The sequence below is a fragment of the Desmodus rotundus genome, chromosome 7, assembly GCF_022682495.2.
Source record: "Desmodus rotundus isolate HL8 chromosome 7, HLdesRot8A.1, whole genome shotgun sequence".
NCBI classification, from domain to species: Eukaryota; Metazoa; Chordata; class Mammalia; order Chiroptera; family Phyllostomidae; genus Desmodus; species Desmodus rotundus.
The window spans coordinates 95,492,129-95,516,579 of NC_071393.1; the positions used below are offsets into that span (position 1 = coordinate 95,492,129).

The 24,451-nt window shown below is 40.5% G+C and overlaps 1 protein-coding gene across 1 annotated transcript in view; it reads left to right on the plus strand.

The window, feature by feature from the left end:
- The first annotated feature begins 15,926 nt into the window (after positions 1–15,926).
- The window catches only part of MAP2K1 (mitogen-activated protein kinase kinase 1), a 77,508-nt gene continuing 68,983 nt past the window's right edge, over positions 15,927–24,451 (plus strand). The window contains exon 1 of the mRNA XM_024567676.4: positions 15,927–16,448. Coding sequence (XP_024423444.1) covers positions 16,369–16,448 — 80 coding nt within the window. The 5' untranslated portion in view covers positions 15,927–16,368. The remainder of the gene's footprint in view (positions 16,449–24,451) is intronic.

Sequence of the window (24,451 nt, forward strand, 5' to 3'; positions counted from 1 at the left end):
TCTCCTATTCAGTAGACACAGACTACTTTCTGGGGTTCCTGGAGAGAGGGTTACATCATATCTGGCAAAGCCCTCATCTTCAAGCCACTCTCCCACTCTTCTCTCTCTTTCCCATCTCCTCTGCTACTGAGACCACCTTTCTGTCTTTGTAAACTTGGAGCAATTGACACCCTCAGGATAGGAGGAGGCAGTGTATGTGGGTGCTCACTGACTATACTTTAATAAGCATTTTAATAAGTATTAATTAAAATGTAGTGTTCTTCCTAACAAGAACATTTCTCTTCCTTGGAGGACTTTAGTGTTTTCCATTAAGGCAGTAAACTGTTCTTTACCTCCATCCAGAATTTAATGAAAATGAAGGGTTATAAAAAGTACAGTCCTACACTTCCTAATGATGTTTCAATCAACAATATATACAATGGTGGTTTGATAAGATTATACTGAAGCTGAAATATTTTTATCACCTAGTGATGCCCTAAAGTTGTAGCACCAGCGGGACCTGGAGTGTGGCTATGAGGTTGGCTCGAAGTTGGCACTGCACATCCTACCTGACTTTCTTATGGGACTCACTTCTCTCTCCTTCCTTCCTTCCTTCCTCCCCCTCCTCTTTCTGTTTCTCCCCGAAAGTACCCAAGTGCAGTTGGGGAGGAGCCACGAGCTGATGGTCCAAAGACATACACCTCCCCCCAGGGCCTTGTACACCTTTCTGGGAACTTGATTGTCTTGGCACAAGACATTGCTCGTGTGTTTGTGGCGATGCTGGTATAACCAAAGCCAGCTGCGCCATCAGTCATATAGAAGTACTATACTTACCGTCGCGCTACAATTGCTTACAGTACTCAGTGTAGTAACATGCTGTCCAGGTTTATAGCCTAGGAGCAATAGGCTATACCATAGCCTTTGTGTGTGGTAGGCTAATCTAGGTTTGTGGGAGTACGTTTTATGATGTTCACACAAGGAGGAAATCACACATCTCTCAGAACATATTCCCATCAGAAAGCAGGGCATGACTGTATTTCCAAGGTGGGGTGGAGTTAGAAGCAAGCACTCAACCATTGGACAGATTGAGACCAGCACTATTTGAGTTTCATGTCTCACATTTTCTAATTATTTCTTCTGTGTTCCCCAAAATAAGGAATTTTGCAATTCTGAAAAATATTTGAAAAAAAGAAAAACACATTAGGTAATTTCTGACTCATAATTTTAAAATGTTTTGTGTTCAGATGTTTTAGAAGAGCATTGTCACCAGACGAGGGAGCTGGGGAGCAGTTGGCTCCTCAAGCGTTTTCACAACCAAAGAGCATGTTTTAAAGATTCAAAGTTTAAGAGATGCTATTCAAAATATGGAAGAAATTTTCCCTGGTAGCATTCAAATGACAAAAGTTTCTTAACTGGAACACACAAAACATAAACTACAAAAGAAAAAGACCAATAAATTGGACTTCACCAAAATTAAAAACTTGCTCTTCAAAGAAAATGAAAAGACAAATCACAAACAAGTAGGTAGAATATAGTTGCAAATCATATATTTGACAAAGGACTTTTATCTAGAGTACATAAAGAACTCTTGCAACTCAATAATAAGACAGACAACCCAATTCAAATGGGCAAAAGATTTACTTCACTGAAAAAGATAAATGGATGCCAAATAAGCATGTAAAAAGATGCTCAATATCATTAGTAGGAAAATGCAAACTAAAACCACAGTGAGATACCAGTACACCTCCACTAAAATGACTAATATATAAAAGACTGATCAGACCAGATATTGGCAAAGATGCACAACAGTGCTGATGAGAATATAAAGTAGTATAATAATTTGGAAGTTTCTTATAAAGTTAAACATACCTACCATATAAATAAGCCATTTTACTCTTAGGTATACTCAAGAGAAATGAAAACATAGCCATATAAAAACTTGTACACACCTGGCTGGTGTAGCTCAGTGGTCTGAGTGCAGGCCTGTGAACCAAAGAGTTACTGGTTTGATTCCCAGTCAGGGCACATGCCTGGGTTGCAGGCCAGGTCCCCAGTGGGGGACACATGAGAGGCAACCACACATTGATGTTTCTTTCTCTCTCTTTCTCCCTCTCTTCCCTTCTCTCTAAAAATGAATACATAAAATCTTTTTTAAAATAGCCAAAAAAACCCGGAATGAAATAATGACATAAATATCCATCTGAATAGATAAACAAATTGTGGTATCACCATAAAATGACATACTACTCAGCAATCATGCTGAATGAAAGTAGCCTGACTAAAAAAGAGCACATTAAAGAGTACATACCACCCTGGCCAGTGTGGCTCAGTTGGTTGGAGCTTCGTCCCTGTAACCCCAGGTTTGATTCCGGGGAACATACTTAGGTTGCACGTTCGTTCCCCTGTCCGGTTGCTTATGGGAGGCAACTGATCGATGCTTCTCTCTTACATTGAAGTTTCTGTCTCTCCCTTCCTCTCTCCCTTCCTTTCTCTCTAAAAAGCAATGAAAAAGTGTCCCCGAGTAAGGATAAAAAAAAGAAGAGTACATGAAAGAGTACACGACATAAAATTCCAGTTACATAAAATTCTAGAAAATGCGAAGTGTAGTGGGGGCAATGGGCAGATGAGAGAGGGATTCTAAAGGGGCCCAAGGGAACCGCTGGAGGTGATGGATGTGCTCCTTTTCGTGATTGTGCTGATGGTTTCTCCACATACGTCAAAACCGTTCAAACTGAGCAGTTTCAGTGTGTGCCATTTATCTTATGTGGTCATGCCTCAAGAATGCTGTAAAAAAGATTCGAAGTCTAAGAAATGTTTTTAAAATCTAGAGGAAAATTCCCTCAATAGTATTTAAATTAGTGTGATTATATTTATTGAGCTCCCAGTTACTGAGGATATATAGCACTGAATTTGGGACCTGTTACCTTATAGGAACTGAATGAGTAATCATCTTCTGCCTTAATATTTTTCTACTGAAAAGCAAACAAAAACAAAACAATAAAAATACATTAAGAGGAAGAATAAAAATGGCCATGGGAATTAACTGATTATGTCATTTCATAATTGTTTTCTCCAGCAGTCTTAATCCCTCAGGGTGAGAATGTTTCTTTTTATGTTTACATTGCAAACTGGCTAAATGGCCTGAAATAACACAAAGTAATTTCATGTGAAAAGAAACCATATATATATATATATATATATATATATATATATATATATATATATATCACCAGTGAGGGTGGAAAGCTGTGACAAAGACTTCTGAGTAAAAGCCTTGGATTACTTTTTTTTTTTTAATAAGAGGGCATTATAGCACATCACAGAGTTTGTTTTAGAAACTTGCTAAAATTTTTTCCTTCTCTAAAATGGTACAAGTGTATATTTTTACAAGGAATATAGAAAAACACATGAGGAGGGTGGATTCCTTGGCTTAACTGAGTGCTCAGGTTGCTGTGGCAGGAGCCTGGGGCTGGTGAGATGCTAGACTGGGATCCTGTCCAATCTTTGCTAATGATTTACAGTGTAACCCAACCTTTTCTGGCAACCAGCATCTTCTATAAAACGGAGATCCCACTGGCTCATATTAATGTGCCTCAAGATATTGTTTACAGGATTTGGTCAGAAGGTGAAGGGGGAGAATTACTCATTTGACAAATATTTATTGTGTATGTGCCAGGCATGGCTCTCGGAGCCAGCGATGAGACAGGGAGCAAGATAAATGAGATCCATCTCTTACGATGGGGAATCAGAAAATAAATAAGTAAATAAATGAAGATAATAAAAGAAGAAAATAAAATGGCAACATGACAGAAAGTGATTAGAGGAACAATGTAGAAAGGGTGAAGAAGTGACATTTGGGCAGAGTCCTTATAGCAAGAAGGGGGCAGCCAAGCAAAGGGCTCAGGAAAGACTGCTCCAAACTGAGAAAACAGCAAGAAGCCCAAAGGCCCCGAGGCGAGAACAAGCAGACTTGTTCAGGAGGAAAGAAGGTCAAGGTGGCCAGAGTTTGGCAACAACGGTGGGGAAATAGGATGAAATGAGGTATGGAGGAGGCAGAACTGGAAAGTTCTGATAAGGTTTTTGCAGATGGGTCCACTGGGGGACCTTAAGCAGTACGCTAATGTTTGCTTGGCTTCTGTTTTTGTTTTTTCTTTCCTATCAGAATGGGTAAAATGAAATAGTGACACCACCATATGCTAGTTGTCGGTGGAAGGCGAGAAAGGCACCAGGTGTTAGACCAGTGGGGGCAGACTGGACCCTGATTCAGCAACCTTGGTACTTGAGTTCTGGCTAAGAAAGAATTCAGAGGCAAGCCTCAAACTATAAGAGAAAGTTTATTTAGAAAGTCACAGAGGTAGAAAGAGAGAGCTGTAGAAGAAATGGGCTCAGGAAACAAGTTACAGAAGCAAAAGAAGGGCCCTTGGAGCTTAGGAGAGGGAAAGGGAAAGGTAAGGCACCTGGGCAGGGGCAGGGAGGGGAGAAGAAGGGCAAGGGAAAGGCTCTGGCATGCTCCCTGGGAGGAAGAGCCACCCTAATGTTTGTTTTTTAAGATCTTCTAATTGTGTGGAGAATGGACCATCAGGAGGCCAGTTGGAAAGCAGAGGGCTGGTTAAAATTATATATTTGAAGATAGAACTTAAAGTCAGACTCAACGCTGATGGTTGCAGCATTTAGGGCACAGGTGGCAAACACAAGGCCCACAGGCTGAATCTGGGCTTCCACCTTGTTTTATCTGGTCCAGCACCTTGTTTCCACCCAGGGGCAGTACCGAGCTCTCACTTAGCTGTTAAGGAGTAGTTACATTTATACAGTCCTAAAATTACATTCGGCCCTTTGAAGGCAACCCCGAGGCTGATGTGGACCCCAGTAAAAATGAGTTTGATACCCTTGGTTTAGAGCAAGAGAACAAATGGAAGCCCAAACCCCAATGCTCATATGTGTGAGTTATAAATTAAGCTACAGATCATTAAATAACATATCTTCTATCCTCCTATCTTGAAAAATATACTTTCAAACAATGTGGAAGTCCACGTTGGAATTTAGATTTCTAAGATTCCTTGGAATGCTGTAATGGAACAAGGGGAGAGCTGGCCCCCTCACTTTCCTTCCTCTGCCTGTTCTCTCTCCTTTTCCCACCTCCAACTCCTTCCTACACTGCAAGGAACTTCACCTTCAGGTACATGGAAATCCAGCTCACCAGCCAAGCTCTGTCCACACATTCTTAGCAAAAAGGTCCTTTTCTCATCCCTTGGGGCTAGAGGAGACTGTGCCTGAGCGCAGGGCGTCACTCTGCCCTCAGGAGGATGGACCAGGGGAAGAGGCCCCTGCAGGCCCTGGGAGCAAGCTCTGTTTAGGCATGGAATTCTGGAGTCTTGGGTGGCCAGAGAATGGTCTAGAAGAGAAACCACAGGCTCTGTGCAAGCATGACCCCTTGGCCCTGTAGACCTCACAATGCGAGCAGGGGTGTGACCAGAGAAGGACCATAGTGGAGCCTCAGAAGCCACCGCTGAGAACAGGGCCTCAGAATTTTATGATCGGGTGGATGTGGATAGTGCTGGATAGAGAGGAATCAAGGTGGTTCTAGTGGGTAAGGGAGTGGAATCAAGTGCTCTAGTTTAGATGTTTTCAGTGTGAGATGCCCATTGATATACCCAAGTAGAAGTTCCAGGGAGGCAGTTGGCCATGTGTGTCTGAAACAGGAGGAGAGGTCTAGCCAGAAGTACTAATAACATTGGGAGCTCATCGACATGTATTGTAGATGGTAGAGGTCACCTAAGCAGAGAGTGTAGACAAAAAATGGGCTAATAAATGTTCATTAATGAAAAATACTGAAAAGCACAAAATAAAAAAAAGTCTCACCGGTATTTTCACCTTCTAGAAATAAACACTGTCAACATTTTGAGATATTTCCTTTGTCTCAACCTCTCTGTTTATATTGTATTAAACACACATAATATGTGTTTATGTTGTATTTTAATAATATAATGGTGCTCATAAGTAATACATACTTTTTTTTTAGGGAAAGAGGAGAAGTTGGGAAGAAGGAGAGGGAGAGAAACATTGATATGAGAGAGAAACATAAATTGGTTGCCTCTTGCATGTGCCCTGACTGGAAATTGAATCAATGACCTTTCAACTTTGCTGGATGATGCCCAACCAACTGAGCCACACCAGTCAGGGCTATAATATATACTTCTTATAAATGCTTTTTCACTTACTATTTTCAGAACATTTCTCATGCCATTACCATTACATTTTTAAAGAGAGATTTTTTTAAACTAATGTATTGAATTTCATCACATAGATATATTATAAAATCTTCTATTTTTGGACATTATTTTTATGATAATATAATTTACTGTTTTTTTTAACATACAGAACTCCAAAGAAGGAAACCAAAAATTGCCCATCATCTTCCCACCTAGGAAATAAATATCTGTTGATGTTTTTGAAGAAAATAAAATAAAGTAGTACATATGCAGGGTGGGATAAAAGTAGGTTCACAGTTGTGAGTATGTGAAACACAGGGTTTATTCTGAATTATTATTGATTAATTATTATATTATTTTCCATATGAACAACTGTGAACCTACTTTTACCTCACCCTGTATATTGGGCAGAAAAATCAAACAATGCAAAAAGTTACAAAATGAAACGTGAAAGTTTTTCTTCCCACTCAGCAATTCTTTTTTTCTAAAGGTAATTACTGTTAACAAAATCTTCTAGTTCTTTCCAAGAAAAAAAGAACATTGAATTCAATAAGAGAGTAAACAAGTTGAGTATAAAATTAATTTGTGTCTACATCTTACTATGAGTAGTACAGAAATAAACATCCCTATTGTATATAAATCTTTGTGCATATATCTGATTATTTTCCTGAAATAAATTCCCAACTTTGAGCTGTATGCATTACGGAGATTATATAAAATTGCTTTTTAAAAAAAAAAACAGTTTATAAACTAAATTTGAATGGCATCTAGATTTGTCAGCTTTTAGGTTTGGCCCCAAATTCACAGCACTCAAAAGAAGTGTGGACTATGGGCTGTCCAAAGCTATTGAACTTATGCCAAATATGGTTTGACATCACTTGAAATTGATGGTAAGTATCAAAATTAGAGAAAGGGATGATAGATAAAGGGGAAAGAATTGTATTATTGTTATTTATGGCATTACGGAGATCTCGGTGTCTTTATAATTAAAGATACTTGAAAATGCCATGGCCAAACTCATCTACTTGGTGTCTATCAAACAAAGTAAATTTACTTATGTACTATTTGGCAAGGCATCAAGACTATTTAAATGATCGCTGGCCTGGGAATTGGGAGATATGTCCCTGTTCTACTCCTAAGTAGCTGTGTGGCATCAAAGGACACCATCAAACCCTCTGAGGCTCAGTTTTCCCATTTATAAAATGAGATGACTGGACATCATGATACCTATAGTCCAAATCTAAAATTCGGAAAGGAATTCTGTCTTTCTCTGTATGCTGAAGCCCCACATCATATGCCGTTCCCTGATCTAGCTATAAAGGTCTCTCTATTCAGAGAAAGCCCACACAGAAGCAAGGATAAATAACCATATGGTTCAGTAGTCATTATAATGACACCACAAAACTATCATTATCATAACAATACTTTATGAGGCTATACAATTAAAACAATCTGGCACATTGCAGAGAAAAGATTTCTTGCTCCCCAGGAGTATATAAAGAAACAAAACACACCAGTGTATCAATAATTATAGTTTATAATAAAGTATGCATAAACCCAGAACCACGTGTCATTTATGGTTCATCATTGAAGATGAAATTCTTTCAGCTAATTCTTAGCTCTCTATAAGTTGACCTGACCTTTAAGTACGAGTGTGAATTATAAAAATGATTGACAGATTTAGGATGGCTCTGTATGTGTACATCCCATATATTCTTATCATAGCTCCAGACCACTGTGGTTCAAAGGGTCAGTTTCATTTTACATTTCCTGCTTGTCATCTTTGCAAAGCACCTGTCAGGAAAAGGACGATTGCAGGGGTTTTCCATTGAACTGAGAAAGCTTTAAAAAATTTTTTAAAAGACCAATGATAACAAGAATTCAAATGAATGTCCTGGGAAAGAGATTTGTTTAATCTCAGACCAGATATGAGAATAAGAATATCCGGGATCCTGGACTGTGATTCAAAAGGAAGTCAAGACTTCCCTCTCCACAGCTGCTGTCTAGGAAGCTGGTATGTCCAAGTGTATCTTCTTTCAAGGGTCAAAAACAAAGTGCCACATCTCCTCTCTGGAATGCCAAGCCAGGGCAAGGGCCCTACCACTCACTCCCCTAAGAAAAAAAGGTGCCCTATCTGTATCCTGTCTGGTTGAAGCCACATCCTTAGAGAGCAACTGAAATAGTATCATTCCGCACCTTGGTGAGGCATCTTTTCCTTTAAATGAAGGGCAAGTGACCAATTAAAGTGGCTCCCCAAATAACCCAGTGGTTTCACTGCATTCAGAATGTCTGACATCCAGAATGAAGGAAGCGGATGTACCTCCTCTGAAGGGGAAAGGGGTAGTGTTACCCTTTACGCAGCTACTCAACAAAAACAGCTGCCAAACTCACAGGAGCTTAAAAACCTAGACAACGGATTCCTTAGCTATTTATTTAAACATTTAAAAAATTACCTTCACCCTGAACAGAAAGAATTATAACCAAAGGGACTTAATGATAGTAAAGCATTTAATAAAGATTCAGAGTTCTCTCAGGACTTGAGATTTGGAAAATATAGTATTAAAATGAGAAATATGAAATAACTTTTGTTTACAATAACTAGTTTTTTTTTATTTTGAATATCCCAATTGAACTTTTCATAACAAGAGAATAAAAGATCTTGATTCATAAGGAGCAAATACGGACTTGCCTCTAAAATAAAGCTCGTGAATTGATGATATAAACTTGAATGACCCCGTAATACAAACTGTGTGTGAGTACGGCTAAGATAAATGCGGGGCTCCATACTGTAAATGGAAGGGATTCTCGAGCAGCGTATCAAGAATGGTTTTTATCATCTTTTCTAGTTTTTACCCACGTAATAAGCTGGTATTATTTATTAATTTTTAAAAAACCAGCAAAATTTGAAACAAAACTAAAACGTTCAGAAGACATACATGTTTTAATGTAAGAAAGGCCTATATTGTTCTTTCCCTTTAGAAAGAAAAGCAGAGCAAATAACAACACATTTTGGTCATTCTGTCCTGTTTTCTGAGGAAAAAAAAACCTTACTGTAAGTTTATATAGTAAACTATAGTTCTTTTCTATAGTAATTGCTTTATTGAAAGGGTAACACATATCCAGAAAAGTACATAAATCATAAATAGGACACACCTGTGTTTTAATGTCATATAAAGTCATATTGCTTTTTGTGTGTAGCTTATTCTATTCAAGAGGATGTTTGTGAGATTCATTCATATTATTGGAAGTAGTTATTGAATATTTTTCACAATGCTACAAAGATTCCATGTACAAATTTACCATAATTTATCTATTTACTATTGATGGACACTTGGGTTGTTTTCCTAATAACTATCATATATAGTGTTGCTATGCACAGTCTTGTACATATTTTTTAAATTAAATTTATTGGGATAACATTGGTTAATTCTATGATGCTAGATCTGTCTATTGCACTGAATGTCCACCACCTAAAGTCAAACCATCTCTGTCACCATAATTAGCCCCCACGACATCCCCACCCAACCCCCTTCCCTCAGGCAACCACCACATTGCTGTGTGTGTCCATGAGTTTGTTTTATATCCTGCATGTGAGTGAAATCATACGGTTCTTAGCTTTTCCTGACTGACTTATTTCACTGAGCATAATATTCTAAGGTCCATTCGTGTTGTCACAAATGGCAGTGTTTCATCCTCTCTTACGGCTGAGTAGTATTTCAATGTGTATATGCACCACATCTTTATCCAATCCCCTATCGAAGGACAATTTGGTTGTCCACTGTACGTGTTTTTTGATAAACATATATACTGATTTCTAGGAGTAGAATTGCTGAGTCTTGGGTAAATGTAAGTTCAATCTTAGTCAATATTGCCAGTTTTCCAAACTAGTTGCACAAATTTATACTTCCACCACAGTGTATATATTTTTTTATTGTGGTAAAATATACACAATAAAAAATCTACCACTTTGATCATTTTTCAACATACAATTTAGTAGCATTAGGCACTCGCATTGTGGTTCTACTTTTCATTTCCCTGATAACTAAAGAGGCTCAGCACCTTTTCAAGATTATCGGCCGCTTGGACATCTTCTTTTACGACGTGCTTGTTCTAGTCTTTTGCCCATTTTTCTGTTGGATTGTCTGTCTTTTTCTTATTAATGTGTAGTTCTTTATACATTTTGGATATGAGTTTTTTGTCCAGTATATACATTGCAAATATCTTCTTTCTACCTTTTTTAAAGGTCAGAGGTCACTAACTTTAATGTGGTCCAATGTGTCATATTTTCCTTTATTATTTGTTTTTTGTGCTTTGTTTAAGAAGTCTTTGCCACCCAGGCTGATGTGGCTCAGTGGATTGAGCACCAGCCTGTGAACCAAAAGGTCACCAGTTTGATTCCCAGTCAGGGCACACACCTGGGTTCTGGGCCAGGTCCCCAGTTGGGGGCGTGCCAGAAGCAACTGATTGATATATCTCTCACACATCAATGTTTCTCTTCCTTTCCTTCTCCCTCCCTTTCCCTCTCTCTAAAAATAAATAAATGAAAATTAAAATAAAGAAATCTTAGCCTATCTTGATGTCATGAAGATACCCAATATTTTCTTCTAAAACTTTTACTTAGTTCCATTATCCATCTAGAGTTGATTTATTATGTATGGTGAATGGTAGGAGTCAATATTTATTTTCCTCTGTATGGATATTTAATTGGCCACGCACCACTGGTATAAAAGACCTTTCCCCACCTCACTGTATTGTCATCTTTGTCATAAACTGGGTGATCAAATCCATGTGGGCTTGTTTTCAGACTCTTTGTTCTACTCCATTGGTCTCTCTACTCTGGTCTGACTGTCCGTCCTTGTGCTGGTGCCCCATCGCCTTAAATTCTCAGCCTTTAGAGGGTTCTTGATGTCTGGAAGTGCGAATCCTTCAGCTTTGTTCTGCAACACTGTCGTGGCTAGCCACTGTTTTATTTTTCCCTTGAACTTCCTTGTTCATATTGTTGTTGTTTTAACATCAGCTTTATTGAGAAACAATTCACATACCATACATTCACCCATTTGAAGCGTACCATTCGATAGTTGTAATAACTTCACAGAGATGTGCAATAGCACCACAACTTTAGCACATTTCATCACTTCATACAGACACTTTACACCCTCTATCACCCTACTATCACCCTACTCTCCATCATTTACCTGCCCCACCAAGCACTAAGCAACAACTAGTCTGGTTTTAGTTTCTATAGATTTGCCCGTTTTGGACATTAAATGTAAATGAAATCAGATGTGATCTCTTGTGACTGGCTTTTTTCAGTTAGTAAGATGTTTTTCAAGGTTCCTTCATACTGTAGCAAGGATCAGCACTTCACTCCTTTTCATGGTTTAGTAATATTCCATTGCATGGATATGCCAAATTTTGTTTGCCCATTCATCAGTGATAGACATGTGGGTTGTTTTCACTTTTTGGCTTTTCTGAGTAATGCTGCTATAAACATTTGTGTATAGGTTGTTGTGTGGATGTACATTTTCATTTCTCTTGAGTATATTGTTAGGACTGGAATTGTCAGGACATATTAACTATAAATTTTAATGTTGTTTTTAACTGAATAAGATATATATAAAATTCAAACAATACCAAAGGCTACAAAATGAAGAAGAGAACTTACTCTGCCTCTAGACTTCTCAGGGGTCCTCCTCAGAGGCAACTACTATTAACAGTTTCTCTGTATCTTTCCAGAAATTTTATATTATATATAAGCATATATTTAAATATATCAATTTTCATAAGACAAATAAGACCATCTTGCACTGTCATACTCTTTTTTTTTTCTTTAACATAATACATTTTGGAAATCTTTCTACCACAGCATAGCTAAGTCTACCTAATTCTTTTGAATGACTGTATAGTACTTCTTTGTATAAATGTATTATAATTTATTTAATTGCATCTCATAATTTACTTTTTTTTGATAGATAATCAAATTGGTAACAGTTTTTTAAAAGGTTTTATTTATTTGTTTCTAGAGAGAGGTGAAGGGAGGGAGAAAGAGGGGGAGAGAAACATTGATGTGAGAGAGAAACATTGATCGGTTGCCTCTTCTATGTGCCCTGACAGGTCATTGGGCTGGCAACCCAGGCAAGTGCCCCAGCCAGAAATTGAACTGGCAACCTTTCACTTTGCAGGATGATGCCCAACTAACAGGGCCACAATGGTTGGGACGAATTGATAAAAGGTTTTTTTTTTAAGATTTTATTTATTTTTTTAGAGATAGAGGAGAGGAAGGCAGGGAGAAAGAGAGGGAGGGAAACATTGATGTGTGAGAGGAACACAGATCAGTTGTTTCTCGCACGTCCCCAGATGGGGACCTGGCCCTACAACCAGGCGTGTGTCCTGACGGGGAATCAAACCGGTAACTTGTTGGTTTGCAGTCAGGCTCTCAACCCACTGAGCAACACCAGCCAGGGCTAATAACAGTTATTAAAAATATTTTAAATATTGCTGCAGTGAACATGCCTGAAGAGATTTTTTTTGTACACATGTCTAAGTAAATTCGTAGGAAAAATTACTAACAATGGCATTGCTGGGTCAATTATGGGATCTGAAAAAATAAAAGTTATTACCAAAATGCCATTTAATGAGATTGCAGCAATTACACTCCCAGTAAGTATGTGAGAATCCTTCCCCCCAACACTTGATATCGATAAGTGGGAGGTGATATCTAATTTTAATTTGCCCTTCTCTAATAAGTGAGAGTGAATATTTTTCCATATATTTGAAAACTGTATTACTTTTTCTATAAACTACCTACATTATTCATGTGTTTTGCCCAATTTTCTGTTGGGCAGATGGTCCTTTTTTTTTTATTTGGAAGAGTTCTTTTATATATACAAGAAATTAGATTTTTGTTGTGTATGTTGCAATCATTTGGTGTCTCAGCTTGTCAGGTGTGCACTTACGTCTTTGTATAAGACATTTTTTTCCCACGGAGAAATTTGAAATATTTTTGAGGTTAATTTTATCAATATTTTACCTTTATGGCTTTGGGGGGTTATGTCTTGCTTAGACTGGCTTTTGCTATTCCAGATTTTGAAAACTATGTTCTTATGCTCTTTTCCAGTACTTCTACAGTTTCATCTTTGATGCACCTGAAATTCTTTCTCACATAGAAGTAAAGATCCACCTTCACTTCTTTTCCAAATGACCAGCCAGTTGTCCCTTTACTCTTTTCTGTGTAATTTAAAGTCCTGGGCACTTCCCAGATGTCTATATATTCTATCAAATTTTACCAATAATAGTGATGGCTCAGTGCTGGCTTATTTCACTTTCGTTTTTGTGTTGACATAAACAGAGGTTGACATCCAGCAAGTCACTTTTTCTCTTTCCTGATAAGAGAATAGATTTCAGAAGGGTTGCTAAAAAAATTGCCTAATGATTGAAATCTCTGGAGAGAAAAGCCTTTTCTTGCCCAATATTCCATTATTTGGGTGTATATAATTCTCTTTTGTTGAATATTTAGGTGGTTTCAAATTTTAACTATTTAACTAATACCATTCTTTTACAGTTGCCATAATTCCCTTACAAGATATGCACAGAAATGGGATTACTGAGTCAAAGTATATGAATATTATTGAAAACTGAACCGTTTTCCAGAAAGCCTCTGTCAATTCTCCTCCCAGCAGATTATGTTTACATGATGAAACCCACCGTCCACACCATTTATTTAGCTCCTGTATGTTGGGCCTTGTTCTTTCACAATTTCATTGAATGTTCACCGCAATCTGCTATAGTAGGTAGTGCAATTCTTATTTTATAGGCAAATTAACTGAGGCCCAGAGAGAACTAATCAGCACAAGGCAGAACTGGAATCCAGGTTTTTCTCTCTCAAATTCATGCTCTTTTTTCTCTGTTTTGTTTTATTTGATTTTGGCCCCCATAGAGGATTAAATTAAATGCAGTTCTCTGTTCATGGTACATTTTCATCATTGGCTGCCTGTGTATTTCTTGGTTCCTCACATTTGTGATCTCATTCTGCTATGTACTTATGGGATGACCCATATGAAATTGTCAGTATCCAAGCTTTTTTTTACCTGCTAACATGGCAACTTCATATGGTCCAGCCTAATATGCACAGTGTTTATCACATGGTGGTCACTAATTCACACACATATATCTGAGTCTTATTCTTGTCTGTCTGATCAGCACTTACGTCTGGGACTCAGGGAAAGTAAACAGGATCAATGAAAGCCTATCTATAATGGAAAGGAGGAAAACTCTCCTATCTTGGACTATTCTGGTAACTTAAATCACTAGGGCTTCTTAATCTGGACTCCCCAGGCTACAGTGGGGACTTAGGAACACTACTCAATGAGGCTGACCCTCAGCAGCATTCATAGAATCATAATATTTCAGTGTTGGAGGAATTTTGTATTTTTTCACAGCGTGAAAACAAGGCCTTGAAAATTAATTGCTAAAAATCCTACTAGTATTCATTTGCACTAGTAAATATAAAATTGTACCAGATTTCAGATAGCCTGTCTTGTTTCTCAACGTACATTGCTTTGAAAAAGTTAGTGTCAATTAATTTTTAATGTTTATTATTGTACTCTGACATAAAAGTTTGCATGTTTAATATGCATAAATACAGGATCACATCTACCTACACACATTCACATATCATCTCTTCCTATATATTGAAAACTGTGAGTTAATACCAATACCTCCAATTCCAATGCCACACCACAGGGTTTTCTTCCTTTCCCTTTCCTTCCTTTCTTGATTTGAAACTTCTTTTTCCCACGGTGAGAGACCTGGCTCTACTATCTTTAATCATATTTAGACTCCCATCTAAGCGGCCATGCTTCCCCCTCTTGGATGCCTTGCCCTACCCATTTGGCTCTAGGGCCAGTGTAGGGCTGCCTCCTTGGTGGGCAAGCCCTCTTCATCCTCTCAGGTTTCTACAGCCTCCTTCCCTGCTGGGGGGCTAACATCCTGCTCTGGACCACCAGGTGTAGGTGCTTGCTTTGTTCTGCACAGGTAAAGCCTTTAGGACTGAATACTTTAGGGAGGGCAAAGGTGATGAGGAAAACTGAACGTGCATTTTGAATAGGCATTGTGCGTCTTTTATTTTATTAAGATCTTTATTCACGTCTTAATATTCAAGTTTCATAGAGCTGGAATTACTGGATGAAAGGGTTTATTTTTAAGGCTTTAAAAAATATTACCAATCTGCTCTCAAAAAGGTTGCCCCAATTTACAACCTCATCTGCACCATCCGTCTTCCTATACCCTCGTCAGTAAATCAGTAGTATTTTCCAGTTCGTTAGGCGCAAGGAGCCCCTAAACAAGTTTTCTATTCCTCCACGCCGCCTTTCCTTTGGATAAGAGAAGGGGTCCTTTTCCTATTTTATTTTGTTATTTAATCTCTGTCAACGTAACGCAGCCCGGAGGACTCCAGTCACCATAGAGGAGGAGGCAGCTCGGTAACCCTGGCCGGGACAAACTCGCCTCGGCTCCAGATGAGTACGAGGATGCACGCACGACCTCCTTTCCCGGTGGATCCACCTGGGTGCCTCCGGCCAGTAGAGGGCGCTGTGGAGCCCGCGCCGGACTCCGCCTATGGGGCTGCTGGCCGCGCCCCCGTGACGTATTTCCGCGTCATCTGCCTCCGAGGCTTGCTCGCATTGGCTGCCTGCGAGGCAATTGAGGCGGAGCCTAGTAGGTTCGCGTAGAAGGCAGCAGTCCCCTTTCTCGCCCCTCCCCCACTCTCCAGTCCCTCCCAGGGGCCGCTGTGCAGAGCTACCGGGGAGGGCGGCGGCTGCACTTTTTCGGGCTCTGGTTGGAGCAGGGTTCTGGTGCGCGAGCGGCGGAGCCGCTGGAGCCCGAGGGACCGGTTGACTGTGGGAGAGAGAGAGGAGGGAATCCCGGGCTGCCGAGCTGCGCCTGCTGGGTAGCCCTTTCGTTCTCTGCGCGCCGAGCCGAGCCCCGTGCTAGTAGGGCGGGGGTCCCGCCAGACCGCCACCGGCCCAGCAGCGCTGACTGGACCGCGCGCCGCCCCGCAAAGACAGCCCCCTGCTCGCGGCCCCGAATTGGCTCCGCGCGACGGGCGCGGGACCTTGCAGAGGGAGGAAGCAAGAGGGGCCGCCTTCCTCTCGGAGTTGGAAGCGCCTTTCCCAGGTTCAAAATGCCCAAGAAGAAGCCGACGCCCATCCAGCTGAACCCGGCCCCAGACGGCTCCGCGGTTAACGGGACCAGCTCGGCAGAGTAAGTATGGGGTGGGCGGCGAGCGCGGGGCCAGACTGGGGAGGCCCCCGCTGGGGTGCAGGAACAGCGGGTGTGCGCCGCGCGCTGGGCTCAGCTCGAGTTCGTCACGTACGTCTGGGGCTGGCAGGGGCGAAGAACTCCTGTCCGCCGAGGTATTGGTGACTAAGCACTGATTGTGCTCCTGACTCAGACTAGTTAGTGGACCTAGCGAGTCTCGATTTTTCCTCCTTTTCCGACCTTTTCAGTCACCCCTGGCCACAAGAAAATAAAAACTGGTTCTTCTACCGCCCGTCCTCAGCTGTTTTATAAATGCGATCCTCTGGGATTCTGGCCTGTAATGGGGAGAAGGGACAAATGTCTTGGAAATAATGAAGATCGCATCTGCTTCTTTGAAATCGGCCCAGAGTATGGAGTGGAGTTGGGACCAGCTAGCAGCATCCTCGCCTTGTTGCCTGACACCTGTGGGCCGGGAGTGCCTTGTCGCTGGCCCTCTGCCTGGCCAACGGGGGCGAATGTACACCGACACCCCGGTGTCTCTTCCATTGCCGACTTTGGGGATTCCCGGTCCTTGCCCTTCTTCCTGGAAACTATCTGGTCTCATAGGGAGCGGCTTCCTCTTCATCTGACTTCATTCATTCATTCATTCATTCATCAAATCACTACTCACCTTGCCCTTGAGCCCTAAATTCCTGACCTGAGACATGAACACCATCGCCATGGACACTTCACACGAGGTGCTCCATCTTTGTAGCTTCCAGTGTTGCTCAGGAGCCAACACATTAAATAATGATGAGATTGTTTTATTAGGGGTTTCTGAGTTCCCACAACTCTTTGGGGTTTTGGGTAAGAGACAAGAAAGACTGGGGGAGAGACTGCTAGCTGGAGGATTTGGCTTTTAATCTCTTGCCGGAACGCTGGAGACTAGGAAGCTACCTAATGAAATGAATAGAGAAGGCCTGGACCTTCTGCCCTTTGGTGATGTCTGTAACTTTCCTCTCTGGATTTTAATATTCCGGGGACCTGTTGGCTTGGCGAATGTCTATTGTAATGATCATGAGACCATTGGTGAACCTGTGGTGTGAGCTCAGCCAATTTCCTCACACCTGCTCCCAACAAACCCCCTCTTCAGTACTGTAGTGTCTGTCTGGCATGCTGTTGACTTCTACAGGTCAGTGTATTGCTTTGCAGATACTCGTTCAGTTTTAGTTTGTAAGAATTTTATGTCCTTAAAATAGACTGAAAACCCCCAGAGACGGGGATTCCTTAGTAACGGTCACTGTTTTCAGGTCATACTTTTGACCTTTTTGTTTTTATCACAGTGGATTCTGGCTGAATGTTGTGGCCTAATCATCCTTCTCGTATTTGGAGGAAGGAATTAAGTGGAAGTATCTGTTGTCATTCTGTTAATTGTGACACCACAGCTGTATTCCTGTAAAGGGGAGACATTTCATTAACTGAAAACAGTACAGGATGGAAAAAAAGAAAGTGCCCTAGTCAGTGGCAGAAAAAATTGGGAGGGACTGGGAGCATTCCAAAATCTGGGTGGTTAAGAGGTTGAACTCTGAAGTCAGCCTTAGTTTGAAGCTTGCTCTGGTACTTGTGGTTTTGTGACTTGGGACAAATCTTTCTGTGGCTTAGGTTTAGTTTTTTCATCTGCGAAAATGGGGCTAATGATAAAACTGATTTAGGGTAATTTTCAAGATTAAATAAGCTAATACATAGTAAATCTTCCATAGATGTTAGCTGTTGGTACCTTCGTTACTGGGTAAACGTTGAGAAGGCTGAAGGAAACTGGAAGGTAATTTTCATTCCTGGTGGTACATGTGTTTATTAAGATGCCTTTGCTTCTGGATGAACGACTCTCCCTTGCTTAGTTTTCTGTGCCATTTGCATCTACCTCCATGAGTCATTGCTGTGTTACAATAGGAGGCATCTTTGTGTAGGCTGCCTGATACAAACAGGGACTGTCCCACTACACTTCCTGGCACTAACAGGGGGAGAGCTGTACACATCTTCATCTTTTACCTTCAAGAGTGTTTCTCAAGCAAAGATACTGTTCTCGTGGTTTCTGTAATTAGACCAGGGCACAGTTCTGAACCTATCATACAATGTAAACTAAAGAAGAAAAAAAAATCCATTGACAGTGAAGACTTACTCTTGATACTAAGTTGGCAAGGTTGATTCTCCTGTGTGGCTCCCTGGTACCTTGGGATTTACGTCTAATGTAACACTTACCCATTCAGATCAAGCTGAGTTATATGGGACCTGAAGTTTATTTTATGCAGGTTCTGCGAGGTCCTAGAAGAAAATGAATGCAAAAATACTTATTTCGCAAGTTTTGCAAAAACGTGTGATCATATTGCAAGGCTGCTAAGTGTTAGAATGAAAGAAATTGGAAATAAGATCCTATTTCCCTGTTTAAAATGTTTTCATGGTCCTGTTGCAGTTAGAATAAAGTCCAAACTTCTTATATTGGGCTATGAGACAAGGGGTGATTCCCCCCTCCCCCTCCCCCCACCAATCTCTTTATTCGCATTTCCTGCTGCTTTTTTTTTTTTCTGCCCCACTGGTCGGTCCTCTTTCACTTCCTCCAGGGGATGGTCTACTCCCACCAGGCCCTTGCACGTGCTGTTCCTTTTGCCTGGGACTGAATCATCCCTTTCTCTTCCCAAGCTAGGAAGGAAGCAATCTTCACCTCTCCTAAATGTCATTTCCTCAGAGATGTTCACAGACCACCTAGTTTAAAGTAGATCCCTTTTTCTCATGTCACCTCATTTTTAAATGACACTCATTCACTGTCTGTAATTTTTTACTAGGGTATTTTAAATATCTATTGCTTCTTTACACCGTGAACTATATTCATAGTGCTGCCATTTTTTGATTCACTGCTCTGTATTTAGAATACAGTACCTGGCACATAATAACTGTGCCAGTGTTTGTTCAGTGAATCAGTGAGTGAATGAAGTTTGTAATGTTTGTGCAATATGTTTAACAAATCTTTTTGTACCTTTTCATTTTTTTCTTTGATTTTCCCTTTTACTCTCATTTCCCCATCCCCATTTTCTTTTCCTTCATAGGTACTGCTCACCTACTCTATGGTATTTGATAGATTCTTATAGTTCCACCCATTCGTTGGGTATATGTGTACCTTTGGGAGGTAGGTAATACTGTTTTTTGTATTTCTGTGCTTAGAGTGCTGGATGCTATTGTGCTACTATTCAGCCTTAAAAAAAGAAGAAGGTCCTGCCATTTGCGACAACCTGGATAAACCTGAAGGACATTGTGCTAAATGAAATTAACTGGGCACAGAAAGAAAAATAGTGCATTTATCCCTTACATGTGGAATCTAAGAAAGTGGAACACAGATGCAGAGAGTAGAAAGGTGGTTATCAGGGTGGCGCAGTGGTGGAGATGGGGAGACGCTGGTCAGGTGTACAAGCGCAGTTGTGCCCACGCGTGCGTCAGGGAGCTGATGTAGAGCACGATGGCTGTGGTTAATACGCGGTAGCGAGAACTGGGGCTTTACTCAGAGTGGATTTAGGTCTCTCACCACACACACAAATTGGTTATGTGAGGAGGTGGATATGGCTAATTAGCTTGACTATAGTAATCATCTCACTGTATATCCGTTTATCAAATCACCACCTTGTATATCTTAAATATATTCACTTTTTGTTAAAAAAGCTATTGTACTATAAGTCTGCATTAGGCACGATAAACTAGGTTCTTCTGAGGTAACAATCACAAAATCTTACTAATTTAACACGCTTGCAGGTCAGTGGGAAACTTTGTTGATTGGATGCCATCAGGGACCAGACTGATGGCAGTGCTGTCTCTGAAATATGCTTATGTGAGAAGGGAATCTTGAGAACCACATTTTGGCTCTTAAAGTTTCTGCCTGCAAGTGTCACTTGTCACTTTTGCAACCATTTCATTGGCCAAAGCATGTCACATGGCCACACTGATCTTTAGGTGGGAGTCTTCTTGGATCTAGAGTATTTGAACAGAAGCAGTGATCACCCCAAACTTTTATTTGAGTGTCTTACCTTTTAATTTTAAAAACCAGATAGCATGTTTCTGAGCTCTGTTCATAATGCTTTATTTGTATCTAGTTCATTATTTCTCCTGGTTGCAGGGCAGTCAGTCATGTGCATGTACCACATTGTACTCATTCCTCTCCAGTTAGACCACTTGTTTCCAACGCCTTGCTGCCTGGAACAGTGCGGCTATGACTGTCTTTGTACCACAGCTCCTCTTGGATCCTTGTGAGAGTTCCCTGTGGAATGTTTGACCTTAGGCAAGTCCTTTGTACTTTCTGACTTTTAGTTTCCTTATCTGTAAAGTGGAGATAATAATTTACAAAATCTTTACCTTAATGGCTTATAATGCCCTACCTAATGAGGTCCTTCGTTTTCTTCCACTGTTCCCTTCACTCAGGCACTCTGTCTGGCCACACTATTCTCCGTGCTCTTCCGCAGTAGGGTGGGCCCATTCCCATCTCAGGGCCTTTGTACTTGCCCTTCCCTCTCCCTGGAATGCTCTTCCAGATACCCACGTGACTTGCTTCCTCACTTCCTTCACACTCTGCTCAAGCGTCTCCATGTAGAGGACGACCTGATCACTATCTATATAACACTTGCTGTGGTTCTCCACTCCATTTTCTTTGCAGTGTATTTCTTCATAGCGCTTGCCACTAACCAACACTGCATTGTGCACAAGTATTTATCTGCCCCTCCCCAACTAAAATGTAAGCTTCCTGAGGGTGGGGGCTTGGCTTTGTTTCTTGCTCAGTGTGTAGAACAGTTTTGGGCCCTACAGTACCCTAAGAGGTACTCCGTAGGGATCTGTTGATTAAATATTCCTACCTTAAAGGAGTATTGAGGAAAGATTAAATACTCTAAGCACTTTGACAGCTTCAAGGTGCTGAATAAACAGGAGGGTGCATTACTTGACTTTGGTGGCATCTACAGACTTTGGATTTTGAACTGTTTCAAGGTAACCCTGAAACACTCGGACTTACTGAATCTTTGTAGTCAGAGCATAGTTTATAGCATGAGCAAATCTGCCAGGCTTGTAAGGGACACACATGTTAGCGTGTGAGGCTTTTAAGGAAGGGAACACAAAGGTTGTGATAGGTTGATGTTCTCTTTTGAGGGCAGGGAGGGTTCTCCAATGGTCTTTTCAAGATAACTAGGAGCTTTTGAAGTGGTTGTAACTGCTTTTGTAGTTTTGAACTTGGATGCTTCTGCCGGTTTGTTGCTGCAGTAACTAACGGTGGTGGTGTCTCTTGAGAACAGTTGCTGGTGAAAAGTACGTCCCGCTGAAGTCCGTGTGTTTGGGGAGGATGTCTTTCCTTGCAGCGGATAAAGGAACGGCAAAGATTCACAAAGATGACTTAGCCCATGACGAGATGTGCATGCAGCTCTCGTTTGGTCATAAACACTTACAAAATTCTACTTTCACTAATTTACACATTTTGAAAGAAAGGGAGAAAATACTTCAGTAGTAGAGTAGCTGTACCCGTCTAGTTTGATTTTTCTCTCTCTCCCAATTCACCTGCGTTGGTCCACACTGAGTATGTATTTGTCCTCCTCCTGATCTCAGCATACTGCTTCTTAGCTCTCTCTCCTCTTGCTCACATGATTTCCTTAGTCTGGAATGTCCTCCTCTGCTTTCCTGTGTGATTTTATTTTTATTTTGTACTTGCCACCACACTTTAGATTTTGTGACAGCAGGGACCATGACTGTCTCATGTACTGGTACTTCCTTAGCATCTAGCATGGTGTCTGGAATGAATGAATATGACCTATCTTTTAAAACATAGCCTAAATCTCATCTGAACCTTGGTTTTCCTCATTAGTAAAGTAAGAATGATTATATTGGATTGGCCAAAAAAGATCATTTGATTTTGGTAAGATGGCTCTAGTAATGCTTAGCTGTCTTTAACTTCATTCAAAACAATTTTGTTAGACTATATTGTGACAGCTGTCATATCAGCGTGCATTAAAAAAAACTTACCAAAATTGGTGACTTTTTGTGTAGCCATTGTAATATCGAAGATGGAAGAAAGTGTGCAACATTTTTGGCATGTTGTGCTTTATTATTTCAAGAAAGGTAAAAACGCAACTGACACACAAAAAAAGATTTGCGCCATGTATGGAGAAGGTGCTGTGACTGATCGAATGTGTCAAAAGTGGTTTGTGAAGTTTCATGCTGGAGATTTCTCACTGGACGATGCTCCACAGTTGGGTAGACCAGTTGAAGTTGACAGCGAGTAAATTGAGACATTAATTGAGAACAATCAACGATATACCACACAGGAGATAGCCGACATACTCAAAATGTCCAAATCAATAAAGTTATTGGTGAAAATGAAAAATGTGTCTTTTATTTTACGGAAAAAACTAAACAGCCTTTTGGCCAACCCAAGACAACAAACTTGTGAGGGAAGGTGGGCAGGTGAGCATCATCTGAAACAATGTGTAAGAAAGCACTTATGGCTGCTGGGGTGCCATCCCAATGGGAAGTGTTGTTAAGGGTGCCAGCTGTGGTTTCTTCCGTCTCAGAAAGCTGATTCTTGCCGTTTGTTCTTTACCACATTTGCAAATGTTGATAAATCATGTTGATTTGGACATTTTATATGCTGTCCATCCTTTAAAATGTAACCCAGTCCTGCATCTAATCAAGCTTTGAGATCTAACTTCCTGTTTACAGCAAATACAGGGACAGAGAAACAAGTTAAATGACACCAGGAGGACACAATCAGACCAATCCAGGATGTGGAACACTCACAGTCTCTTTAAAAAGTCAGTGGCATAGGAAAAAAGTCTGGGTGGGGAATAGGTAGAGGTGCTGTTCTAGAATAAGAGGCTAAGGAACATGCCAAGTAAATGGAATGCATGAACCTCAATAGGGTACTGGGTCGAAAATTGAAAAAGCTATAAAATGCATTGTTGTGTCAATTAGGGAATTGTATAGAGAGTTATTGTTTTTTTTAAGACAATAGTATTATGACTGTGTAGGAGGGTGTTGTAATAAGTGATGCATGAAACTTAGTTTGAAATGGTTTAGCAAAAAATGCACAGCAGTGGATAAAGCAAATGGGGCAGATGTTCACAATCGTTTATTTTATTTGGTCAGTTTATGAGTTTCACTGTTTCAGTCTTTCCATCTTCCTGTGTGTTTGGAAAAATTCATAATACATTGTTAGAAGTACCCAAAGGACAAAATTCATCCTAAGTGTTATGCCCTTCTTAAGTAACCCATATTTCTCTCCTTTTGAACGTCTGGCCTAACATTGTATAATAAACATAAATGCAGTATCAGTTTTAATCATAAATACTTTCTTGATTATTAGGGACCATACTGTTTTGGACCCTGGGTCTTTTAAAACTATTGACACCAAGTAAATAATTTTTGGTAGAGTGGACAAAGCCAAAATAATGTTTAAACAAACTTCTTGCTAGCTTTTGTCCATACAAATTGGTAATTGTTTCCAGCATATCCACAGGAAGCACAGGTCAAGCAGTGGTGAATCTTTCTGACATGCTGAGAAAACAGATCTGGAGAACCCGCAGGCTGGGAAGATGAGGTGAGCCTAAGAAGAAAGCCTTGGGTTTTGTTCCTGTTGTCTTCCTTCCAGAAGCTGCCAATTTTGAAAAATCATCCTGGTCTCTTACTGATACTTGATTGTGGTTTTACTTTATGTCCTGTGTCCTGGTTCTGTTGCCTGAAACCCAGAACTGTTTGGAGGCTCACAGACCTGTTTGCAGAGTTAACACCTCCCACAATGAATGGTGTTTTGTTTTAACGTAGCAGGTGTTCTCTGAATCCTGGTACAGGTCCTGCTGCTAAAAATGCTGATCCTGCCCCCAGTTTCTTTGGGGTAGGTCCCAGGGGCATCCTACTTTGATGTCAGCAAAGGAGTCAGATTGAGAATAGGTTACATGGGAGTTGAAGGAAAAGTGGACAAGGATACAGTGACCTCTTTTCCCCTTACCCTT